Below are 26,701 nucleotides of genomic sequence, written 5' to 3'. Positions count from 1 at the left end.
AATGAATGACCCACTGACATTTAAGTAATAGAGGAGAAAACTTGTTCTCAATCAATTAAATGATTTAATCAGTGATTTAGAATAAGTATTGTTGAAAGGTTTATATTTTTTGTTTAAAAACATGATTACTGATTATTACTTTACTAATCCCCAAATATACTTACCACTTTTAAAGTACAAAGAATTACAAATAAACTCTGATAAAAGTTTAAAGCTGGAATAAATGTATAAGTTTAAGTACAGACTTAAGACTATAGAACCTATAATGTTAACTAATAAAATAATCATGTATCTTTGATGTTTAGATTTTAAAATAAGCTTTAAAAGTACTATCATACTTCTTACACAATATTTATATAAAGTATAATTTTACACAAAAAATAACAATTTAATATTTGATAGTATAATAATTTCTTAGGTGAAATTATATGATTAGATTTTAAAATAAGCTTTAAGAGTCCTATCATACTTACATAATATTTATAAAAAGTATAATTTTACCCAATATATAATTTAATATTTAATAGTATAATAATTTCTTAGGTAAAATTATTAAAGTGCATATAAATTTCACGATATCTTTGAATGAATTTTAGGTAGAGAAAACATACTAAAATTACTAACTTAATCTTAAATATGAAAAATGAAGGGGAGATATCAAGGGTGAATTTTCCAATATTTGATTGAATTATATAATTGAAGTTTTTAAGTGTGATATGTATTTCATATCAAGTGCATGTATATGTATATATGTATTTTTTAAGAGAAAGAACCCCAAGTAATTTGCCTAAGATTAAGATATTAGTAAATGATATTTTTAAAACACAGGGATGTACTTAAAAGAATATGAAATTTATGGCTTTATAATTTCTTTGTTAAACTTGATCTTAAAATTGACTCTGTAGGTTGGAGATGTAGCTTCATGGTACAGTGCTTGTCTGGAATGTGCTAGGACCTAGGTTTCATCCCCAGAACCACAGAAAAAAAAAAATGGCTATAAGATTTTTGTTATACTGTATTTTTTTCCTGTCCAAACAGGATTATTGCTATGTGTGGTGATTACTACATCGGTGGAAGACGTTTTTCTTCACTGTCAGACCTAATAGGTTATTATAGTCACGTTTCTTGTTTGCTTAAAGGAGAAAAACTACTTTATCCAGTTGCACCACCGGAGGCGAGTAGAATTTAACTAAAATGGCTTTGAAACGTTATCATTTTACTTTAATAATGAATTTTACTCATTTAGTTTATGATATGTATAATTCAAGAAGTATTTGTTATATTAAATTTTAATTTTGGTTATAATGTCAGAACAAAGCTAATAATTTCTGTTAAAAAAGTATTTTTTCTTTAATTTTGTATTTAATTAAGTAACTCCATTTTAAAAATTCATAGCCTCAAAAATATTTTTGAATATATTTGGAGCAGTTATGATTTCATAGTGCTAATTGGGAAATTGCTATAAAAGTTGAAATACCTTCTACATCATAACAAAGATAATTTTACGTTGCATGTAGTTTAAATAATCATTCTTACTACATGATAAAACACATATTGGTTAGACTTGAAAGAATTTCTAAAAAACAAGAGCATCAAATATTTTTAGGTTCTGAATATTTTGTCAGTTAAAATTAATGTGAGTGATACTATGGAGTGTATAATGTAAACTTTTATTAGCTGTAACTTTGTTCGGACATATATCTTTTGACTTTGAGACAAAGATGATTTATCTTTTGTAAATCTTCATTTTTTTTTTTCTTAATTGTTTCTAGCCAGTAGAAGATAGAAGGCGTGTGCGAGCCATTCTGCCTTACACAAAAGTACCAGACACTGATGAAATAAGGTATTTTATAGTATTTCTCGTGTAGTAGACACCTGAAGTAGGCATTTTAATGAGGTAGACATTGAAGATTTATTACTCTTAGATTAGAAAAGGTTTGGAATTTGAGGGAATAAGATACAACAAAAGTGCCTTTATTTTGGGGTTTGTTACCGTTTCATACTACTGGTTTGGCTTAACTTTAGACTGATAACAGATGTTAGCCATACCTTGTGATCTTTGCCTAAAAGGACAGTTAAAAAAAAAAAAAAAAAAAAAAAAAAAGAGAAAGGAACCAATGCATTTAATAAGGGAGATCTGAGCTGAACCTCAAACTAAGGAGTTTTAGAAAATTTGTCAATTCCCAGTGGGATCATGTAGCAGGTTCTCAAAGTGTGTTCTGTGTAACTCAGAGGATCCTTGATACCCATTCAGAGGGTCTATGTATTAGCTAGAATTCTCCAGAGAAGGAGATTTATTTTGATGAATTGGTTCATACAATTATGGAGTCCCAGAAGTTCTGTGATCTGCCATATGCAAACTAGAGATCCAGGGAAGACAGTGGGGTAATTTATTCCATGTCCAAACACCTAAAAACCTGTGATTCAGTGGAAATCCCAGTCAAAGGACAGGAGAAGATAGCAGGAAATGTCCCAGATTAACCAGTGAGGCAGAAAAAAAAGGGGGGGAATTCCTTTTTCCTTCATTTTTTTTTTTTTTTCTTCCCTATTCAGACACTGAAAAGGATTATGATGATGCCCACCAACATTGAGGAGGGTAGTCCACTAATTTAAATGCTAATTTTATTTAGATACTCTCAAACTCAGAAATAATTTTAAATCTGGTGTCCTGTAGCTCAAACAATTTGACGAATAAAGTTAATATTTTATTTTTATTTTTTTGGTACCAGGGGTTGAACCCAGGGGTACTCAACCACTGAGCCACATTTGCAGCCCTTTTGATTTTTAATTTTGTGAAGGGTCTCATTAACTTGCTAAGGCTGCTCTTGAATTTGTGATCCTTCTTCCTCAGCCTCCTGCATTGCTGGAATTAATAGGGTGTCCATCGTGCCAGGCTACGATCAGTGTATGATGTTAGAAAATTATGCACAGGTTAAAGATCCAAACAGAGTGCAAAGGAGAACAATGGCTGTTCCCAGAATGTACAGAGAGTTCCTTGATACATAGTTTTAGATTTCATATTACAGCTTATCCTCAAGAAGGTACCACTTGTTGAGTTTCTGATGTGGTATCATAGAATATCTACAATGATATGAAAATTCTATTAAAATTAACACTTTCATAGCTACATACTTGTGTGAAGCCATATTTTCTTCATGTACTTCCAGCAAAAAATTATAATAGATTACAGAAACAGATTTGAGTATCTTTCAGTTTCCAGTTAGACCAGACACTAAGAGATTTGCAAAAATGTCAAACAATGATATTCCCACTAAACCTGCAAAAGTCAAGTTTTTAATTTTCTTCCATAATGGAATACATTAATATTATTAAAGGAATTAGTAATCTGAGCATAATGGCATGTACCTGAAATCCCAGTGACTTGGGAGGCTGAGGCAAAGAGGATCACAAGTTCAAGTCCATTTTCAGCAGCTTAGCAAGGCCATAAGAAACATAGGGAGACCCTATCTCAAAATAAACATAAAAAGGACTGGAGATGTAGTTCAGTGGTAAAGTGCCCTTGGTTCAATCCCCAGTACCAAAAAAAAAAAAAAAAAAGGAATTAGTAAATATTTATTTATAGCTGGAACTATAGCTCAGTGGCAAAGTGCTTGTGAGGCACTGGGATCGATCCTTAGCACCACATAAAAATAAACAAAGGCATGCTGTCCATCTACAGATACAAAACAAAATTTTTTAAAAAGAGTTAAGTTTTAAATTTTAATATGGTAAATATCAACAGATATTAATAATAAAAATATAATTCATATACATAAATGTCTTCTAGGAGTATAAAGGGGTCCTGGAGATGACAAAAAAAAGAAGGCAGGGGGACTACTGCTCTAGGAAAATGGGAATTTAAACAAGAGTTAGAATGTATAAATTTTAATTTGATGATATAAATTCTTTTGAAGTCATAAGTGTAATTTATAGATTTGTGCATACCTTTAAATTTATTTTTGAAATAAAAACATCTGAAAATGAATGAGGTTTAATGACATACTTTAGCTTATTTTGGGGGCAAATGCAAAATAATGTAGAATGAGCCTTAGATTTATACAAGTAAACGTTTTACTTTTTAAATTTTTGTTTTTTTGTGCCATAAAGTTTACATAGCAACAAAAACAACTTGAAACTGAAAAAACTAAAAAATACTCTTATGACCACTTTAAACCAAGAAATTAAATTTGCCATATTTTGGTTCTGTTTTGGTAATGGGAATTGAACACAGAAAAGTTCTAATAACAATTAGCTCCCCAGCCCTTTTATTTAGACAGGGTCATGCTAAATTGCCTATGCTCACCTTGAACTTGCCTCAGCCTCCTAGGTAACTGAGATAACAATGAAGTGCTACCACACTCAGTTTTTGTTTGTTTATTTGATTTTTGTGGTACTGGGGCCTCAAACATGAGTGATGTATCATTGCACTACATTCCCAGCATTTTTTAAAAAAAGTTTTGTCAAGTGTTCATTTAAACCCAGAATTTTCATTTATTTATTTCCTTCAATTTTTATGTTGGAAAATTATAATTATATATAATAGTAGACTTCACTGTGATATCTGTACTTCCCCCCCACAATTTTTTTGATGCACTATAGTTGTACATAATGATGAGATTTGTTGTTAGATATTTGTAAATGCACACAATACACCAGAATATTTTTTAATGTGGTTCTAGAAAGGAATAATTTATTTGGCCCTGATGTTTTATTTAGAAAAATATTGGTTGATATAAACATCTACATAACAAAGCTAATTTTGTTTATCTAAGTTTTTCTGAAGTAAATGTATATGTATTATATATTAATTATATTTATTTTGTGTTTACTTTTATATCTAACATACATTTGAAAGCGTAATATTTAAATCTAAAATTTTTCAGTTTGATTTTCTTTGGACTTATTCCCCCAAAACTGCAAAACATGTAATCAGTGACCATTTACAAATAATAATTTTAATTTGAATGTTATAATAACCCAGTGATGTAGATAGTGTAAGTAATCTTATAAAACCCACTTTACACTTGAAAAAATTAAGATTCAGATTATTAACAGTCTTCAGGTTATAGATAATGACAGAAATAGAACAAAAATCTAGGATTTTGATTCAAATCCCTTGCATTTTTTCCAATATCATATGTCTGTGTGTAGTGGTATATAAATATTCAAATGACCATGTTTAAAATTTTTAACTTTAATAACTTTATAATTGGCATTTTAGTTTTTTAAAAGGAGATATGTTCATTGTTCATAATGAATTAGAAGATGGATGGATGTGGGTTACAAATCTAAGGACAGATGAACAAGGCCTTATTGTTGAAGACCTAGTAGAAGAGGTGGTAAGTTTTATTTTTTAAATTCTGAAATCCACATTCCAAATATTTTATTAAAAGTGGGAACTTGTTGCTACTTCAGGTAATTAGCTGTAAATGAAGTTATTTTGTGAAAGACTTTTTAATTAATATATATGAAGATTTTTTGTTAAAATGTATTTACTCTTAATAAACACTACTTGTTTTAAAAAACAAGCTAAATGTTATAATATGTAGCTGCCAGTTTTCAGAAATTATGAATTAAAAATGTTAACATTGTGCTTATTTTGATCCAGTTTTGCCTTCTTAGGCTTCCTCATAAATGAAATTTTGTCTAAATAGTGGAATCCCTAATGGTTATACATATTTAGTTTCAGATTGTTTATTTTCCAGATATATGTATAATTTAATCTTGGAAAAGTTCTCTTATATTACACATTAATTACCTCATGATTCTACATTTTGAAAATTCCCCTTCTTCTCATTGTTGTCACATAATATTTTGTTAGTCATGTTAGTATATAGTAAAAATTATCCTCTGTATCCATTTTGAGATAGGATTCAGCTGTATCTGTACTTCAGAGACTGTGTTCAATACCACTGAAATACATTAAACATTATAATTCTGAAATCTACTCTTACCTTTCATATTTATCTAGAGAGAGAGAGAATGGCTTTTGGTGATCATTTATAACCCTCAAAGCTCCGGTTTTTAAATTATGCCACAGGGTTGATAACATACTGAAGCCTGTGCTTTGATTATTGCTCCAGGAAGATGTCAGTGAAATATACTTTGCTACTATTTGTCTGCCTATTCTAGCAAATATGTCTTAGTTCACAGAACAAAAGTAAAACACACTGAGGAAAGGTGGAAGGAGTTGAAATGGTATGATACATTACACACTTGTTTCTTAGTGAAAGAGCTGGGGTTAGAACTCCTAATCCCCAGAAGAGTATTTTGTATTCTACAGTAGTTGAGATATTTATTCTGCTTAGGTGAGAAATGTTGAAACTAAAGCATTTTTCTGTCTGTGTTGGTTGTTCCATAAAATTTCTTAGGTAGAATTTTTATGTTAGGAATCCTTCTTCCTGTTATAACACATTCTTCCCTATTCTGATTATTGAAAGAAATTAAAGTATAATCGAACTTTTCTTGAACTTTTGGAATTCTGGATCGAATTTAGCAAGATAAATTTTAATAAGGAACAGTGAAAGTTACCCATTACCTGTAGAAAAAAAGTAGCTCAGTTTGGGATAAAGGGTATATACATACATTCCTTACATAAATACAAGGAATGGAAAAGATAAATAATTCAGTATGAATAAAAAGTGTGATGTGGCTGCTAAAAATGAATATAGTCATATTTTAAATTACTAGTGGAATAATTCCAGGTTAAACTTACAAACATTTTTATTCAAATATTTAGAATTATTTTTCACAATGGGCTTTACTAGAAGTTAGTGAATTCCTTATATGTCAAAAAGCTATTTGTACATTGTCTAGACAATGAAGATGTTTCAGGCATTTGTTTAGTAGCTATATTTAAGAAATTTCCCTCTCTTGAATTCTAATTAGTGTTCTTCAAGCATGTTTATACTTTTATAGAATGTATGTGGAATTTTGTTCTCATTTACTGATACATCCCCATTGCCTTGATTAGTGTCTGGCATTAGTAGGCATTGAGTAAATCTTTGTTGAGTAATGAATGTCCCTATGCTTATACATTTCCCTCTTCCTTGCCACTGCTGCCATTAAAGGTTGCCTTGTAAAATGTGATTCATCTTCGACAGCTAAGTTCAGATGTCCCTCCTTCTTTCACAGAGATTTTACGACTTCCTAGATTCTCTTAGACTAAATTGTTTACTCCTGTGTTTCCATAGCACTGTTAGTTCTGTATTCTATTACCTTGTATAAAATTAATTTATTGTATAAACCTTTTCTAAAAGAGGGCTGTGATGATGCTATTATTTGTACGGTTGTTTCTTTTATCGTACTGTCTTGCATACACCTAGCATTCAATGAGTGAGAGAATTCATTCTATTTAGATACTTAGTGACATCAATTGAAAGACATAAGTCCATGTACAGCTAGACCATTTTTCTATTTTTTTCTTCATTATTTATTCATTGGTAACTCAGTGCCAGGTACTTTAGGTACTAAATAGTTCAATAGATATGCAATGAAAATTGTGTACTGGCCTTATGCTTGTACTTATGGTGGTAGTGGTGATGATGATGATGATGGGTGTTAACATAGATATTTAGGACTTGAGATGCTTATAGCCTTTATTATGGAATGAATAACTGTACTGTATCATAGAAAACTGACATAGAATAAAGTAAGTTTCAAAAGATATCCTTTGTATTCAAAGCAAAAGTCTGTTTTTACTTTTTAGGGGCTCAGAATGTTTCATCAAGGAGGTAGCATTTGAAATAGATCCTGCATTGATGGTTTAGGTTTTATCTAATAGGTAGGTAGTGGTGAGTGGAAAGGACATTCTAAGAAAAACAATTATAATAACAAAAAAAAGTGAAGTGGTGAGAAAATATAGATTAACAGATGGGTAGTTTAGGTGTGATCGTGGTATAAGTACCTAGAGAATTGGTAGTATGAGACAGGAAAAGTGGACTGAGTGAGGCTGGTCCAGAACTTCAGTTGCAGAATGAGGTGTTTATAGATTGGAAAGAGGCATTAAATGTTTGCTTTTAAAAAATTGTTTTTATTTGGTTTGATTTTTCTTAATGCAGAGCAAAGCTACAGTTGAAACTGATGAATTCAGATTGGAGTGGTGGGGTGGAACATGGAGGTAATTGTATTGTAGTTGGGCTACAGAAGTAGTTTGATATAAGGAGAAAAGAGGAGTTAGATAAATGGCAACAAGGAGAGAAGTGTAAGCCAGAGAGTTCTGGAGAGGTAATTCTTTATAAGTCTTTTCTCATATGCACATAAATATGAAGAGCATTGTGGAGATGTGTTTGAAGATAGGATTTTTATGAATTTTAATAAAAGTTAATTAATAGTTAATTATATAAAATACTTTCCTATTGTCTTTTCTTTAGGGCCGGGAAGAAGATCCACATGAAGGCAAAATGTGAGTTTTTGTTAATTATTAAAAGGAAAAAAATATGTATATTGTAAAGCTACTAATTGGAACACTAGCCAAAAAATATTTTAAAAGCCAAAAGGACTGACTTCTACTTTTTTTTTTTAATTTGGCTCAGAGAACTAATATGTAAATGCTTTTCTTAAGGACCTAGTGTTACAGTTTTATTTTTTAAATAAATGGTGGCCTATTACCTATGTATGATTCTTATATCATGAAACTAATAACTGGTAAATATTACATTAATAACATTAGTGAATGTCGTAATTCCTCTCATTTTTTCTTATTTCTTGTTTTTGTGGCCACACCTCTTATTAATATTTTGGGTTCACATTCTTTTTCTTTTTGTCAAAGAACTTTACCCTGAGGTTAGAATTCTGCGTAATATTAGTAAGATCAAGAAAGTTCTTTCTTTTCATAATCACTTTAGACTGATTTTATATTTATTAGTTTTCTTTAAAAGATTTTAACCGTTAATCACAATTTTGTCTTACTCATATTATTTTAAGACTGTTAATCTTCTAATACCTTTTCAAAAGAACATGTTTTTTTCCCCCTTAGTTGTCCTGTTAGCATTTATGGATGGAATTGAAAGCTTGCCTCAAATACTTGCTTTTTCTATTTTCTAACTATTGTAACCAGAAATACACTAAACTGAATACTGTATGTTCAGTCACCTTACTTTTAGTTTCATGCCCTTTCTTAAGTAGAATATACGAAATATTTTGTGTTCATTTTTCCTTTTGTTCTTTGTAACTACAAAAGGAACTGCATTAGTGAGACTATAGCTAGTTGAATATGTTAGTTTCAGAAAGATAATGTAAGCAAATGAAGTTTGGGAGACACGTGTACACACATGCACACACACACACACACACACACACACACACACATGCATCTATAGTCTATTTTTCTCCAAACACAATAATCATGATTTTTATTATTTTCCCTCTTTGATACAGCTCAAGGCACATAGAACTGTTCCCTCTTGTCAGAAAACGACCTTTTAAGAGTGATGATAAATGGCAGCTGACCTTTACTCTTGGTATTAAGAGAAGATTGTGGGAGACTGAAAACTGGAAAGTTGTTATCTATTGTAATGTGACCTGTCTAGTTGATATGTTCAAGAATATAAGTCTAGAATGAAATCCTCCTGATTTCTAAGAGAAACTATAAATCTACCTTTTTATCTGCATTTTAAAAAGAGTGTAGATTTATTCTTAAAAATATAGGTAAAATGCCATAAATATTTGAAGCTACATCCAGTTTTCCAATGATGTCCAAGTATGAATTCCACTTTAAGTGTCTTTTCTAACCTAAGTCTCCCATTTTTAAAAATTTCATAATTTCTTACTTAAGGGGCATTTAGCATGAGCTAAATTTGCAATGTTTCTTTTTTTAATTTTATATGTATTCAAACCCTGTAATTTCTTATGACAGAGACTGTGGCAGTAAAGTATCTTAAGTCCTTTAAAGTATCCTTGGTAACACATAGTTCCCTTTGAGATTAAATAGATGGTATAACTGGCTGAGTTTCTTTCAAGCTCCCTCAGTCCATGATGTAGATACCAAGTTCTGGTGATTTTATCTCCTAAAATATTTCTTAAATGTGTGTCTTCTTCTTACTCTTAAATAATTGTATTCAACAGCCCCTTTATTCTCTTACTAGTACCTGATACAGCAGTAACCTTCAAGTTTGTCTCCCCAAGTCTTTAGACTCCTCAAATTCTTTCTTCCAATATATAGAATGATATACATGATGTGATGGTATCACTTTCTCACCTAAAATTAACTAATTCTTCACCACATTTACCTTCACAGAACCTAAAAAGACCATCTGTGATCTGTCTACTGTGTCTTTTAGTAGTCTTATTACCTGTCATTTCTAGTTTTATACTCTGCAGTTTGAAGGTCTTCAAATGCATAATCCTTTTTTTTTTCCTTTATGCTTTTGCTTAATCTGCTTCACAGGCCAGGATTCCTCTTCATTCATTATGCAGTTATTGATATATGACTTACGACTTCACTGAATGATTCAGTATTCAGTGAATTTCCCTTTATCTTTTACTCTTACACACTCCAAAGAACTGGTGCCTTTCTCTGTTGTTCCCAAACTACCCTCGGAACATACCACTCACTGCACTTGATTTATTTTGTATGTTGTTTTATTTTTGTCTTTTTTTTCTTAAGAGCATCTTTATTATTTGTGTAAACCATGTGGTTGACTTACATAAGTTTTATATAAGAATAACTTTAGAAAAAGATATTGCCATTTGGGCTTTAGGATATCTATTGCTTTTTTACCCTCCTCTCTGAATTTTCATTTTTCACCAGCTATAAAAACATAGGATTGACTTTGGAGATCATCTAGTTGACATTTCCTCAAAATAGAGAAATCAAGCTGTAATATTTTTAGCAATGGTCATTTAACTGATATTGAATGCGTATGGAACCTCTCTACCTTTTAAGGCAGTTTGGAGTACTTTAGTCATTGTATATATGCTTTTTTACTATGTGAAAAAAGTATATATACTTTTCACAATGCCACTTATATTAATTTCTAAAAGCTTAACTTCAGAATGTAAAATACAAAATACCAATCTAGTTTGATAGGCTATTAGCTCACATAAATTTAGGAACACTGTGTCCTTTTCTTTTAGTACTTAATGTTGGTATTCACTTGTTCTCATCATCCAATCTTATTTACTGGCTTTCAGTAAAGTATGCATCAACATTTTGATTTTATTGGAAGAGAGCTTATTACAATTATTGAATATTGAAAATTCATTATGAGAAATGTAGAAAATTAATATGTTAAGTATTTTTATGGAGCAGTTCTAGGGTGGGCTTTACCTGTACTATCCCTTTTTTCCCTCTGCCCCCCAAAAGATAAAAGAGCTAATTATGATGTAAGCATATAGCAGACATTATCAAGATTAAAATGATTGTTGTTATTATTGGTAATTAATATGGAAATTGTAGTTTATACATGGTAGCTCCTAGTTTTACCATTTTTGTTGAAATTAAGCATAATAGTTTACAAAATGTAGCAATGTATTAGAACTGAAATAATTTGATCAGTTGCTTTGCATTTATTTCGCATTTCCATTTGAATTGCAAGTACGTTGATTTTAGTTTTGAACATCTGATAGCAACCAAAAGGACTTTTGATTCATATATTTAATTTGTTCTCTTTTTAAGATGGTTCCATGGGAAGATTTCCAAACAAGAAGCTTATAATTTACTAATGACAGGTACTTTTATATTCACTTACCTTTTTAAAGTCTTTATTTTAAAAGAATTAAAAAATGAACCAACCAATTTTCATGCACTGTATTTGCCTTCAGCATTCAATTAATGTTTATGCATATTATAATTTCTTGCCTAGTACTGAGAAGCTGGTATTTTGTTTGTTTCTATTTGAAACATACATGTGGTGTCTAATTCCACAAAGTGTATTATTCTTTTACCCTAGCCTCTGTCCCTGTACTCTTTCCCCTGGTGTAACACATGGTGATAATTGTTTTTTTGTATGTTTGTAGAAGTTTTCTGTGTTTATGTGTATCTCCCTTCCTTACCCCTATGCATACACACACACTTATAGGAACAAGTAAAACACTTTTTTCCATATTAGTGTATATATTGGGAGATGAGTCCAAATCTGCAGATATAAATTTTTAATGATCATAAGTTTTCTATTCTATAAATACCATAATTTACCATGCCCCAATAGAGGGGTGGTATGTTGGCACTCTTTTTTTCATTCAGCTACAACAAACATTCTTGCATTCATCTTTGTACACTTGTGGAATTATATTATTGAGCCTTACTTAAAATATATTAATTTTAGTGTATCTCAAAACTCTTATGGATATAAGGAAACACAAAGTAAGACTGACTTGTACTGTAGGTTTATTATTTAAAATAAAAGCCATCCTGTCATTTTTATTCTTACTAAGTATTAAAGGCTAAATTAATTTAACTACCAAATGTTTCTTCAGTAAACCGTAACTTATAAAGGATACAAGACAAATTTAATCCATAATATATAATTTAGAAATTTTAGTTCTTTAAGAATTGCTTGATAGATTCTATATTTGGTAAAATAGATTCTCTTACTGATGATTGAGGATGAGATATTATTAAACATTATTCAGATTATTAAAGTTTATCAAAGATGTGATCTTAATTGTTTTAAAATGCAGTAAGGTATTACATTTTAAATTAATACTTAATCTTTTGAAAGATTTGAGGCACTACTTGAAGGCCTTATATAGTTAACCTACATTAAGTAGGTTCAAAACATAAATTAAAGAGCATGATATTACTGTATGGTAATAATGCAGACCAAATAGCAAACTACAATGACATGCCATCTACTTTCAAAAATTTGTATTTTAGTGAATTTATAATTTCATATTTAGAACTTGCACCACTATTCAGTACTTGCAGTACCCCTTCTTGTTTTACATGTTAATATGAAAACTTAATTTCTTACATTAATTCGTATTTTGAGTCATGTGCTGTTTTGAGAATCTGGAACTTTGTTCCATGAAAACTGGACATAGGACTTGCATGTACAATTTTGCATGTAATTCCTATCTTAAATTCTTGAAGAAACAGAATATCCTGATTTTTTGTCACCATGAGTTGTTGTATCCAATTAGAAGCGCTTTCATTTTAGCTTATATTACATTACACAGTTTCTGCAACTTTTGTGTTTACTTTGTATTATTAAGCCCTTGAAGATTCAGTTTAAGGAGGTTTATTTTTTACTTCTTTGTATTGAACATGAAGTTACTAGATTGCAAGTATCACGGCTAGATTAGAACAATTAATAATAATTTACACAGAATTGTATCTGATATTCTAAATATTCATTATGTTTTCCTAAAAATAAGTCCTAATCTTTTTCATGTCATTAGGACTTAAATAGAGAAAAGGCAAGGCATCTCAGTATTAAGAGTCATTGCTGGGCTGGGGAGATAGGTCAGTTGGTAGAGTGCTTGCCTGTGAAGCACAAGGCTCTGAGTTCAATCCCCAGTACCAAAAAACCAACCAAACAAACAAACAAAAAACAAACAAAAAAGAGTCATTGCTAATTGAAGATGTGAAAATTCTTATCTAAAGTTGATTTGAAGATACTTAATGTATGATAATTTGCTTTCATGTGTATTTTTAGGATTATACTGTTGAATAAAGTGTAGTACATGACTGTTGACTTTTGATAATTACTCATATTTCAGTTGTTTTGAATCTACTTTTGTAAGTAAGCTTTTGGTGCTATTCCTCTATTATAGTAATTTTTGTGTGTGTGGTTCTGGTGAATAGCCTTTACTTTTTAATCATTAATTGAAAACACTGATAAAGTATAGACTATTTGAAGGCAAAACTGGTATTATTTTTAGAATGTTTTTATTAAGAGGATTTACAAACAATGTAACAGTTTTAGTCACTATCCCCTTTTTTGTGGTTAGGCAGTTCTTTCCAAGTTATGACAGTCACAGACATTATAGACCAAAAGTTACTGCCGTAAAATTACCATTTTGCATTTTTATGAAATAAAGCTTGTAAGAAATATCTGGGATTTAGTAGCCACTCACCGTGGGTGACTATGAAGCATAAACCAGGAAATACAAAAAAGACTTCTTAAAAAACAAGTTCCTGCTGGACTCAGTGGTGCATGCTTGTAATCCCTGAGACTCAAGAGGCTGAGGCAGGAGGATTACAGGTTTGAGGCCAGTTTTAGCAACTTAGCAGACCCTGTCTCAAAATTTAAAAAAAAAAAAAAGGACTGAGAATATCATTAAGTGGTAAAGCAACCCTGGGTTCAATCCCCAGTACCAAAAAGGAATTCTAGAAGAGAGAGGAAGAGAGAGGGAGGGAGGGGGAGAGAGAAGAAAGAGAAAGTTACTGGTGAAAATTTATATGTGGTATGACTTTGTAATTATACTGCTTAACATCTTTTCTTTTTTATTTGATAATTAGGGAATAAAACTAACAGCTTAATTTTTACAGTTGGCCAAGTCTGCAGTTTTCTTGTGAGGCCCTCAGATAATACTCCTGGTGATTATTCACTTTATTTTCGGACCAATGAAAATATTCAGCGGTTTAAAATATGTCCAACACCAAACAATCAGTTTATGATGGGAGGCCGATATTATAACAGGTAAATCTTGAGAAATGTTATCTTTTACTTTGGCAAAAATAATTGGAATATTGATAATAAATCAGATTCAAAATTATATAAAAGTTCCTCACATCTTACTATGATTTAGTAGTATTCATATCCAAGGATACTTACATAGTATTAAACATGAATATAAAAAATAACTTGTTTCCTTCCAAAATAATTTTATTTAGAAAATCATCTATACACAAGCTATTTGTAACTAATTTGCTAAATCTAAACACTGTCTATAGGAGGAATAAAGCATCTAATCTAAGGAAATGAAATTATATTACATTCTTCTATCAGTGAGTCATTTTAATAGCAAAAACAAAAACAAAAAAATTGCCTCAGGAGTTACCAGAGATTTATACATATGTTACCATGTAATTGGACTGTTCTCAAATCAGTAGTTTTTGTACATCACAATTGGTTCTGACTTCTCATCTTCCAAGTAAATTCTTGTCCTGAGACTCTGAATGAATTTTAGTTGCTTGATTAGGGAAGTAAAATAATAAAGGAAACTATATGATAGCATGCCAGTATTTTTTTCTGAAAAGAAAAAGTCATCTCTTCATTTCTAGATGAAATGTTTTCTCATACTCTCTAGCATCATTTTGTTCCTCTGAAGGTTGGCATAATCTTATTTTAAATACTGACATTTGCCTACTTAATATCTTAATACCACTATATCATTCTCCATCCCAATTAGAATTTCTCTTATTTTGAGCTTGACCTTTAAGCAGATCTAGCAGCTGGTACATCTGGAAAATAAAACAAAAAAATCCAATGGCAGTCTTCTGGTTCCCTACTAGAGGGTCAGTGGACAATTCTAAAACATCAAATGAGATAGTTCCAGGCAGTTGGACCTTTTTGCATATCATATATAAGCTGTGTTTAAATACATTCTACATTACAGTCTGGAATATAGACATCCTCACTGAAAATCCAGGTGGCTACAATTTGAGCACTTTATAAATTAATTTTTCTCATTGTTTAGTTTTCTAGAGATTTGGAACAACATAAAATTATAAATTGAAAACAAAAATGCTTAACTGAATAAATGTTCAAATTAAGATTTGTTTAGGATTAAATAATTTCATAAGTTTTATTTTTTGTAAGATTGGTTATTGATAAACTTCCTTAGGGATACCTATGTTTTGCAACAATGGAAATTCTTACCATTGAAGACAGTCAATAAAATGTATAAAGGTAGTCTTTGTTGATAAAGAACAACATGGAATAAGAAGGAAAGAATTTGAAGTATATTTCTTTCTCAACTCTTGTGGAATTATTAGTTTGGCTGCAAAATGAAGACTTTTTTTTTTTAAGTTAAATACATGGTAATTTAGTAGCCTTGACTCTTACCCCAAGTCTTTGACTTTTATTTCTTATTAAGTTCAGATGTCTTAGTTTTTTTTTTTTTTGTTGTTGTTGTTGTTGTTTATTTGTTTTGTTTTGTTTTAAAGGAAAGACAAAAATGTAACCGTGATAAGTAGAAAATGGCAGTTTTTATTAGTCTTGGAATTATATACTCCATTTCAGCATGTCAGAAACAATTCCTTGGAAGATACATCTTTGTGATTTAACATTGTTTAGAAATATTTTATTAACATTGTTTAGTAAAACAAGATTATTTAGTAAGTCTGACACAGCCATACTCTGCTATAATGTCTCGCCATTAATTAACAGTACATTAGTCTTGTAATTAAGAGAGGTGGCAGTTCTGTTTCATTTAGAAATTGTTGAGACATACACTGATGTTCCTATATTCAAAATTTTAAAGAAAATAGTGGAGGAATTTTGCAAATTTAATTTAGTAAACATTTATTAAATGATCTGCTTTGTGAAATACACTGTATAGATCCTATACATACACATTAAAGAAGAAGATACCATTTTGGCTTTATTAGAGCTCAGGTCTGTTAGGAAAGATGTATACAAACTGCGATAAATGTACCAATAGGCACAATAGTCAGAATAAAGTAATTCAGGTAATGGTAAGAGGAAAAAGGAAGGATTTTTGTTAAACTTTGAAGATTTTTAACATTTACGTAGGTTTCAACAGGAGTGGCACATAGTTTTATAAGTACTAAAGCGAAATTATAGGAATTAATGTCTTTAGAAACTCACATTTATTTCACCAGTAAGTTTATAAAAAATTTGCTCCTGGACATTCTGAACTATGTACTTCATAACAGAGTTCACAAGCTGTATTCCTTGAGCTCATGGAAAGCATTAAATTGTAATACTGAGGTACACAAGATTGATTGCATTTTATAGTTACTGATCCAGAAATCTTTGATATTTACTAATTTTTATAGATTTTTTTTTTTTTTTTTTTTTACTTTAAAACACATAGTTGTCTTTGTGGCAGTATCTAGCTATTTTCTTTTTTTTTAAGATTTTTTTTTTTCCAGTCGTAGATGGGCACAATACCTTTATTTTTGATTCACTTATTTTTATGTGGTGCTAAGAATAGAGCCCAGTGCCTCACACATGAAAGGCAACTATTCTACCACTGAGCTACAGCTCCACTCCCTATCTGCTATTTTCCATTATATTTGCTAATTTTTTTCTTTTAAGTTTTGGATTTATTTAGTACTACATTTTTCCTTTAAAAATTTATGAAAAGCTGGGTGTGATGATGCATGCCTGTAATCCCAGTAACTAAGGAGGCTAAGGCAGAAGGATTACAAATTTGAGGCCAGCCTCAGCCACTTTGTGAGGCCCTAAGCAACTTAGTGAGACCTATCTCAAAATGAAAAATAAAGAGCTGGGAATGTAGCTCACTGGCACAATGCCCCTGGATTTAATCCCCACTGTGTGTGTGTACGTTATATATCTCCTTTTTATGATAATACCTTTTTACTTGTTTCATTTTTTACCTCACCCCTCTGCCTTATGTTAAATACTGCCTCCGATATTTATTTCATCTTCATAATCATTTTTTATTAGTTTTCAAGTTTTGCTTTAGAACATTATTTGTATTTGATTTAAATTAATTTTGTAGTATAGGAAAGATATATTTGGAGCTATACATACACACACACACACACACATATGTACTCCAATTATGATGTACACACACATACTCCATGTATCAACAGGAAGGACAATGGAAAAAAATCAAGGGGTAGGTTAAACAAGACCTGTTTGGAGAAATGTTTCTTAGCTGCCCATTCCTCCATCATATTAAAAGAAGGTTTAAAATTCAAGGATTTAAATATTTAGGGCAATATAATGGTCTAGTGGTAATAAAGAAATACTTTTATATATTAAAAAACTCACAGCAAGCAAAAACTTGTGTCAAAATGCATTATATCATTTTATTTTTATTTTTGTTTTATTTATAATATTTCCCAAATATTTAGAATGGTTCATAACACTTTTTTATCAGAATCATCAGTAAGTCTTTCCTGGTACAGTGCTAATCATACAGGTAAAAATAGCTCCTGACTCTACTCTTTTTCTTTCTTTCCCTTTCCTTTCTTTTACTCTCACTTACTATTCATGTGTTTATGACCTAACTGCATCTGATGGGAAAGCATAATATGTAAATATTTACATAATAAAAGTTGTTAATTTACCTGAACTCTACTTCCTAAATAAATGCCATTTTTTTCCTGCCAATTCTTAATACTCAATATGTTTGAAGTACTCTGATAAAAACCAACAAAAATATGGCCGTTTAATCATTTTTTCAGTGTGATATTGTTGACTTGGCTGTCCACTTGATGTCAATGGGAAATTAGAATCTCTGGCTCACTTATTTTGACCTGTGAACCTATGATAGAAATATTTTTGTTTTTCTTAAATAATGTAAGATGATTTATTCTATTAATGTATCCAAGTTATAGGCTTTGAAAAAAAAACCTTGTGAATAGATGATCCTTGGTAACAGGGTTTAGTTGTATTTTAAAAGATATACATATTTTGTGAAACCAATTATGTTATTTTTATTTTAACAGCATTGGGGATATCATAGATCACTATAGAAAAGAACAGATTGTTGAAGGATATTATCTTAAAGATCCTGTACCAATGCAGGTCAGTGTTATTTTTCTTTTTGCAGTAATTAGCATTGTATTTTAAAGTGCATTTTGGTGATATGTTATGCATTCATTCAATTAAAACTAAATAAAATTTAGTTTATTGATATTCTTTAAAAAAAATGAACTCTCTAAGAGAATTTCTTAGTTTTTAATCTGTGTTGATTCTAGCTAATTAGGAAGTCCTTGGTGGCTTTTTGAGAATATAAATGTGATGGGGGCAGAAGCCAAGTAGCTGGGTCAAGGAGTGAGTTATTAGAGGCAAAAGTGGAGGTAGCATGGATGAATCACAACCAGATTTATCTAGGTAAGCTCAGTAGGTAAAGTGGTAAAAAAAAATATACATAATGATAGAAGAGGACTACCGCCCAGATGAGTTTCAATTTTTTATTTTTTTGACTATAATATTATAGCAAGAGTTTAGGTATGTCTGTATACTCTTGGTAAACTGAGACTACAGTAAAGAGGAAAGAAATAGTGATGGGTGGGGATATGTAGTGGCAGTATCTGATGTACAAGGCATTAGAGAAGGCATGAGTAAGTTAAATCCAAAACACAAGAGAAACGGTTAGCCTCAAATAATTTCAGATGGTTGTATCTATAACTCATTGTAGTTACCAAGTGAGAAATCATTATTTTGAAGCTGAGCATAAATTCAAGAATCATCATAATCTTGTCATTATATCTTTCTTCATTTCTTTATGTTTTTCTAGTAGAATATAAGGAGTTTTTTTAGTGGAGATATTTTTCCCCCTTTGAATTGTTTTTCCTTATGCCTCAAATAGTACTTTTGACATCATTAATTAATTCAATAAGTGTTAGTTGAATGAACAACTCTGCTCTCCAGAATGAAGCAACCACTTTATTCTACCTGTATGTTATTTTTTACTAAATGTTTTAAAATCTCTTCATACTCCTTCCTATCTTCATGTCAGTATCTAAATGCTGCTAGTTTAAAATCAATCTTCGGTTTCACTTCCTTTATGAAAACTTTCTAATAACTATAGTCAACACAGGTGTACCACTTTTTTTGGTAGTTCTGGTAGAGCTTGGCTCTTTGCTCTAATTATATGTAAAACAGACTTTATAAAAACATAGTGTGGTATATACTTTCTAGAAACCACTGCTGAGGCCTTTTATTAGGGCTCACAAGTGCCTTTATCTTCAGATGACAGATTTTTATAGTTACATTGCTGTATTCTAAATTCTAATTCATATTGACTGGTTGAGTTAGTGATGATTTTAATTTCTTTTATAAGTCCATAAGTTATATTTGTCCACACATTAAATAATAAAAATTTCCATCCTGAATCTTTGCATATAGTTTTCTAATAATTTATAGTTAGAAAAATTAGTAGATGTGACATCTAACACTTTTAATAACATGTTGCAAGATTGCTTTAAGAATTATATGAAATAAACTACCCCTCTCCTATTTGTCTTTTTTCATAACTGTATAAGCCTTAAACTGCTGTCCTTTGCAGAATGTCTATCAAGTATTAAATACCTAAAAAACAGCTAATGTTTATTATAAAGCAGTTTGATTCCTACATGGGAACTATTGTGTAGTCTATCATTTTGATCCTGGAGTGAAAGCACATTACAGCAGAAGTTTGGGGAATCAAACATTCACCTAGCCTTTTAGCAGGATTCTCACTATCGGAGATCACAAAAGCAGTGATATCCTTTTGCTGATGATCAAACTGACTAGCAAAATCAGCTCACCTATCCTAATGTGACCTGCATTCCCAGACTCAGGTTCAGATGGTAGAATGGAAATAGCAGAGTCCTAGGTAGGTCCTGGAACTAATGCTTCTTGAGATAGGCTCTAGAAAAAAATAGCAATCCTTTTAAGATAACACACCCCACAATAAAAATAACTAAAATTATTCAGCATCATATTTTAAGCACAGGTTTTTATACATATTAATTCTTTTAATTGTTTAACAATTTAATGAGGTTGACACTATTTTTCAAATCAAGAAACTTAGACCAAAGAGGTTAATTACTTACGGCTTTAAATTCATCTTGACTCTTTCTTTCTTTTCTGTACTCTGTATCCAACCTGTCAGGAGCATCCTGCTAACTCTGCCTTCAAAACATATCTAGAATGTGACCAACACCAGAAACTGACTTCATTCCACTGTGTCCACCTTTGTCCCCTTATACCACACAAAAGACCGAGGGATCCATTTAAAATGTGAGTCAGATCATGTCACTCTTCTGCTTAACACTTGCAGATGTTCTACAGTTCAGTCAGAGTGAAAGTCCAAGACCCTACAGTGGCATACAGGGCTCTACAGTGATGTCTCATTAGTTCTCTTAAACTCATCTCCTTCTACTATCCTTGTCTGAGACGTTCCATTCTTACTTGCTTTAGTGATGCATGTTTTTTAAATGTCATACTCTTTCCTTCCTTAGGATATTTTCACTAGTTTTTCATCCTGCCCTAAATTTTCTTTCAAAAGTCCAATTGCCTAATAACTCTTTTGTCTTTCAAGTTTTTGCTCAAAAATTAGCTTCATAATGAGACTTATTTAGATACCTAGATATGTCACTGCAACTTACGCTACCTTATAAAGCACTTATCATCTTTCCCTGCTTAGAATGTAAGTTCCACGAAGGTAGACACGTTTGATTTGTTCACTGTTGTATCTCAAAAACTAGAACAGAGCTGAGCACAGTGGTGCATGCCTGTAGTCCCACCATTTTCCTTGGCTGAGGCAGGAGGATTGCACATTTGAGACCAGCCTCTGTAATTTAGTGAGTCCTTGTCTCAAAAGGTAAGACTGGGACATATCTCAGTAGTAAAGCACCCACTGGGTTCAGCCCAGTACCACAAAACAAATAGATGAGCAAAAAATTTAGAAAGTTGCCTGACAATCAGCAAACATTTATTGTATTGATTTATTAAATGGAGTTTTCCTAGCCGTTAAGTGACAAAGGCAAGATTTGCAATTGAAGTCTGGCTTCAGGTGCCTGCCATACCTAACATGCAAAAACTTGTTTCAGTGGCTAACAGACTCTCACTAATCAGACTATCTCCTATGCTTTGGGAGGACTATATCAGATTTGTGACCTCCCTCTCCAGAACTGTAGAGAGGAGGCTGAGATATAGAACACCCAGAGAAACCTTCAATTCCATCTTCAACTGATTTTTCTAGGACTTGGAAAGCAAAGTTGTTTTTTGCCCCGTAGCGTCTTCTAAGATATTAGAATACTTTAGCATTTTGGGGGTTAGCATATCATACCTTACCTTAATTTTTTAAAAACATAAACAGATTATCTTGAAATCAGGTATTTAAATCCAAATATTAATGTAGTATGCTTAAAGACAAACATGATCCATTCTGCAGCTAATACTAAATACTATATTACAACTGAAATAAAGATTGGTAAGTATAAATTAATATTACCAGGAAAGCAGTCATCATGATTTACCATTTTGTCCTTTTTATATTCTTAAGTACTTTTACACATAATTTGTATAGTTAAGAATAAAGAGATAATCTCAAAACAACTTTTTTCTCCCTCCACACCCATTTTTTATTAGTACATTATAGTTATACATAATTGTGGGGTTCATTTTGACACATTCATAAATGCATTTAGCATAATGTGCTCCATTGTTATGTATATATATGAATATACCACAATGAATTTCAGTTTTATGTATAACTATAATACACCAATTAAAAAATAAATTAATAGAACAAAGACCAGCGGAGTAGAGGGAAGGGTTCGGGTGGGAGGAGGGAAAGGAAGAGAGTAGTATTAACAACTGAAATGAACCAAAACAACTTTTTTAGAAAATGTGGTAGAAACTGAAATTTAGCAATTTTTTGTTCTGTATTTTCTTGCTTATATAGGTTTACATTCCTGAAATAGACAAGTCTTTTGAATGCAATTAACTGCTCTTTAGCTTTTTTATGTGTATTTGGAACATACCCATCTTATATTTGTAAGATTTCAGATTTCAGATACATTTCTACCAAACCCTGCTTATAAAATTACTGTGGTTCGTCTTGCACTTTAACCATAAAAATACATCACTGGTAGCAGATTTGAAATATATTGCTCCTGGGTTCTTCCAGCTTACGGTTCTTTCTTGTACTGGTCTTATTAAATGCAATGCTTTTGAAAACTTTGAAGGCTCATAATTTTGTTGAAGAGTATGGTCTTCTTTGTTCCCATAAGTGTAAGATAATTGTTGTGTTCAGGTTTATAAATACCAAATTAGATTGCTTATTCCAGGGAATTAAATTTCTACATCAGCTATTTTCCTTTAATAACCTTTTCTATGCAAAGTACCTTCAGCATTTTTCTACTTAAAATTCATATTAAGTAAATTCTGTGCACAAAAATTTCAAGACTCACTTTCATTTATTCAGCAAAACAGGATAATACAGGTTATCACAAAATATTGCATGATAATGTCTTTCCTATTAAATTGCTAACTAGATGAGAACATCATATTTCACTTTTTCCCCTTAGAAATAATATGGCTCACTCATTGATTCTTACGTTGGAGAAAACTGTTAAAGTATATAATCATGTGAGGAATCACAGTCTGAGATTTTGGTCATCAAAATCAGTTCTACCATCACAGTGGAGTCGAGTGGAGCTCTTCCTTTAAATTCACCTTCCTATTTTGATAAATGTCTGCCAATCTTTTCTCTTTATCATTAAAAGCAGATAATTAGGAGTTCTGAATTTTTAACTTTCTTCCATGAAAGCTAATAAAAAGACAACAAAGGTGGCCTTTTATCCTTTTGCAAGAGATGCTGCAATACTTGGCAACATAGTAAAAAAAGTAAAAGAATGATGCAATAGAGTTGATTATTTCAGTATTGCATCATTCCCTAAGCCAGAGGTTGGCAAAGTTTTTTTGTAAAGGGCCAGATAGTAAATATTTTAGGTTTTGTGGACATTCAATCTGTCACGACTGCTAAACTGCCTTTGTAGTTGAAAGCAACCACATATAATATGTGAAAAATGAACACAGTTGTGTTCCAGTAAAACTTTCTGTACAAAACAGATGGTGAACTGGATTTATTTAGCATGTATGCCACAATTGGCCACCTCTGCTCTAGGTAATTCATGCTTCTAATTTATTATTATTTTAGTATTTTTTTAGCATACTTGGGGATAATTATTGAGTAATGATGAAATAAAGAATGATGAAATAATAGAATGTCTCAAAATACAGGAGAAAGAAGATCACAAAAATCCCAGAACATATGAACTTATAGTCTCTTTAAGACTGAAATTCATAAAATATCAATTCTTTCAAATATAAGAACTGGTTGAAAAAGGAACCAAAATACTAAAATTGAGTTCGCTGGACCCCAATAGTAAAATTGAAGATTGATTTATTCTGGGAAGATCATGATTGAAGGCACTTTTTTCTTTAATTCTTAGTGTTATCTGGGCAATTTAGTGATCAATATCAGCTGTGTTATAATGGGATATATGCATTCCTAAAAATCACAACATTATTCCAAATCAAGTAATAAAAACCACAGGGCTTGGAGGGTAGGAAAGTGAACACTTACTTCATAAGTGACACATCAAAAGACCAGGGTTCCTAATAAAAACGTGGCATAACTTTAAATATCCTAAATGATTAAGAAAAATATAAATATTAATAAATATGACACTTTTGATTAAGAACTTGAAGTTTATGTGTGGAAGTGGCCTTTAGAAGTGTTGAAACATGAGAAAATTGTGAAGTGGTAGAATGAGAATTATCAGAAGTATAACACCAGGTGTGGATAGATAGATGGGTGTGACAAACATACCACACAGTTTTTCTTACTAGTACATAAGCAAAAAATAATTTGCTTTACAATCAGACTGGCTACTAATTTACCAGTTATGTTGGGACAAATTCATGTTTTCAAAAACACCATTTGCTATAAAATACAACAAACTGACTGTGGGTGTTGAAAATGGCTTATTTGTCTTCCATGAAACATGTTCTTAGAAAATGGTATGGAAACATTTCTGGGAAAATTGTCCATTTTCTTGAGATATGATAAGGAAATCTTTCTGAGAATTTCTTTGGAAAACAAAGAATCCCTTATCTGTTATGTACGTCTAGATTTTAGTATTAAAACACTTTCTCCGGTTTTTAATTGTTGATTTGGTATATTTTTTCCTCCTTTAAATTAAAGATTCATGAAATAATTTAAATGTTTTTAAACTTCAGGATCAAGAACAAGTACTCAATGATACAGTGGATGGCAAGGAAATCTATAATACAATTCGTCGTAAAACAAAGGATGCCTTTTATAAAAATATTGTTAAGAAAGGTTACCTTCTGAAAAAGGGTAAGTGAATTTTTATAATAAAGATTTGATTTAGTATTTTGCTATTAATGCATTTGATAAAGGAATTGCAAATACTGGACATAAAACTTTAATTGTAATTTAGTAAGTTGACACTTGTTTAGAGCTTATATTTAAACATTTAAATATCCTTCAAACTGTGTATGTGTATGTTGTCTACATTTCCAACTTGGGATTTAGAAAACAAACCTACATATTGCCAAGTATGTTCTTAAATTGTCAGGTAGTTCCATTTTTTGCTCCCTGTCCCCAGGCCTTTTTTTTTTTTTTTTTTTTTTTTTTTTTTTTTTTTGTAAACAAACTACTTGTGTCACTTTGGCACACTCATGGTATTGGGGTTTTTATTTTTGACATTAAGACGATTTGAGGAAATGAAGTGGGTAATGGAGTGGTGTTTTACTGGAAGAATTTTTTCCTTAAGACTGGAATAAAGTAGTATGCCCAAGTAAGAATTTGAACATTTTGTCACAATAAAATCTCTGAAGATATAGTTAAAATGTCTTTGTCATTTGCTCTGTGATTCATTAAGATAAGCAGTATAACTAAAGGCATTTTAAAAAAGAAGTTATAGAAACTTTCTGATACATATTATTTCTGGTATATTATTTAATTTTTGTAATAACTGAAATGTGTTTAATTTTCATCATTCTATATATGATTTTAAAATTTGTGTTTGGCTAAAGGAAAACAATTATTTTTTAACAGGCAAAGGAAAACGCTGGAAAAATTTATATTTTATCTTAGAGGGCAGTGATGCCCAACTTATTTATTTTGAAAGTGAAAAACGAGCTACAAAACCAAAAGGATTAATAGATCTCAGTGTTTGTTCTGTCTATGTTGTTCATGATAGTCTCTTTGGCAGGTAAGACTGTTTTCTGTTTTTCTTTTATAATTGTTTTAATAAAATTATGGGTGCATTCACATCATTTTAAAGCATAAAAATGCTTTTAAGAACATAAAATCATCGAAAAATGTTAGACTTATTTTATAGAGTAATTTTTGTTTTCCTTGTTTATTTCAGAATAACTTGCATTTAAAATCGTATTCCACTGTATTAAGTAAAAATCTTTGAAGTGATCATTCAACAGCCTGTTTCTTTTTGCCTCTGCTAATAATCCTTCGAATGACTTAATTTGAGTCTTTTTATGTATCCCTGAATTTTGTCACTTTCTCTGTTAATTCAATTCTGCTATTAACTATAGGCATTTTCCCAAAGAACTCAATGTTAAAAAAAGGTGTAAAAACAGAAAATATTTCAGATTTGAATTTAAAATTTTTTCTTACACTGATTTCAAGGTTTTTGTTTTAAAATTAAATATAAATTTATAAGCTAAATCCAATTATTACAAGACAAATCCAGTTTGTAATTATATTCAGATTTTTGCTTAAGAAAAATGGCTTTTACCTTTTGCCATTAGCTTTATCAGTACTTCATGCTAGAGTCTTTGTAGAGGTGCTCATCACTTCTACCTATTGAAGTATTTTATAAATTCATGTAACTTTCATACTCTAATTTTTCCTGAACACTCTGTAATATGTCATAAAAAGAAATGTTCCAAAAAACATAGGTTTTTCCCCTTTCTTAATAGGGGAGTCTAGGGTTGGGACAGATGGCAGAGTAAGATCCCACAGTCGTTGTCTCTGCACCAGAACATCAATGTGTATAATTATTCACACACAGAAGTACCTTCACAAAAGCTAAGGAAAACAGGCG

At 30.9% G+C, this 26,701-nt stretch overlaps 1 protein-coding gene across 1 annotated transcript in view; it reads left to right on the top strand.

The window, feature by feature from the left end:
* Positions 1-26,701, top strand: part of RASA1 (RAS p21 protein activator 1) — a 118,080-nt gene that overhangs the window by 55,739 nt on the left and 35,640 nt on the right. The window contains exons 3-11 of the mRNA XM_079144406.1: positions 1,039-1,178; positions 1,777-1,843; positions 5,222-5,339; positions 8,373-8,404; positions 11,618-11,670; positions 14,435-14,585; positions 18,557-18,635; positions 24,849-24,969; positions 25,693-25,849. Of these exons, the coding sequence (XP_079000532.1) occupies positions 1,039-1,178; positions 1,777-1,843; positions 5,222-5,339; positions 8,373-8,404; positions 11,618-11,670; positions 14,435-14,585; positions 18,557-18,635; positions 24,849-24,969; positions 25,693-25,849 (918 nt within the window). The remainder of the gene's footprint in view (positions 1-1,038; positions 1,179-1,776; positions 1,844-5,221; positions 5,340-8,372; positions 8,405-11,617; positions 11,671-14,434; positions 14,586-18,556; positions 18,636-24,848; positions 24,970-25,692; positions 25,850-26,701) is intronic.

Source organism: Sciurus vulgaris (assembly GCF_902686455.1).
Source record: "Sciurus vulgaris genome assembly, chromosome: 6".
NCBI lineage: Eukaryota > Metazoa > Chordata > Mammalia > Rodentia > Sciuridae > Sciurus > Sciurus vulgaris.
This window is presented reverse-complemented; position numbering and strand designations above follow the sequence as displayed.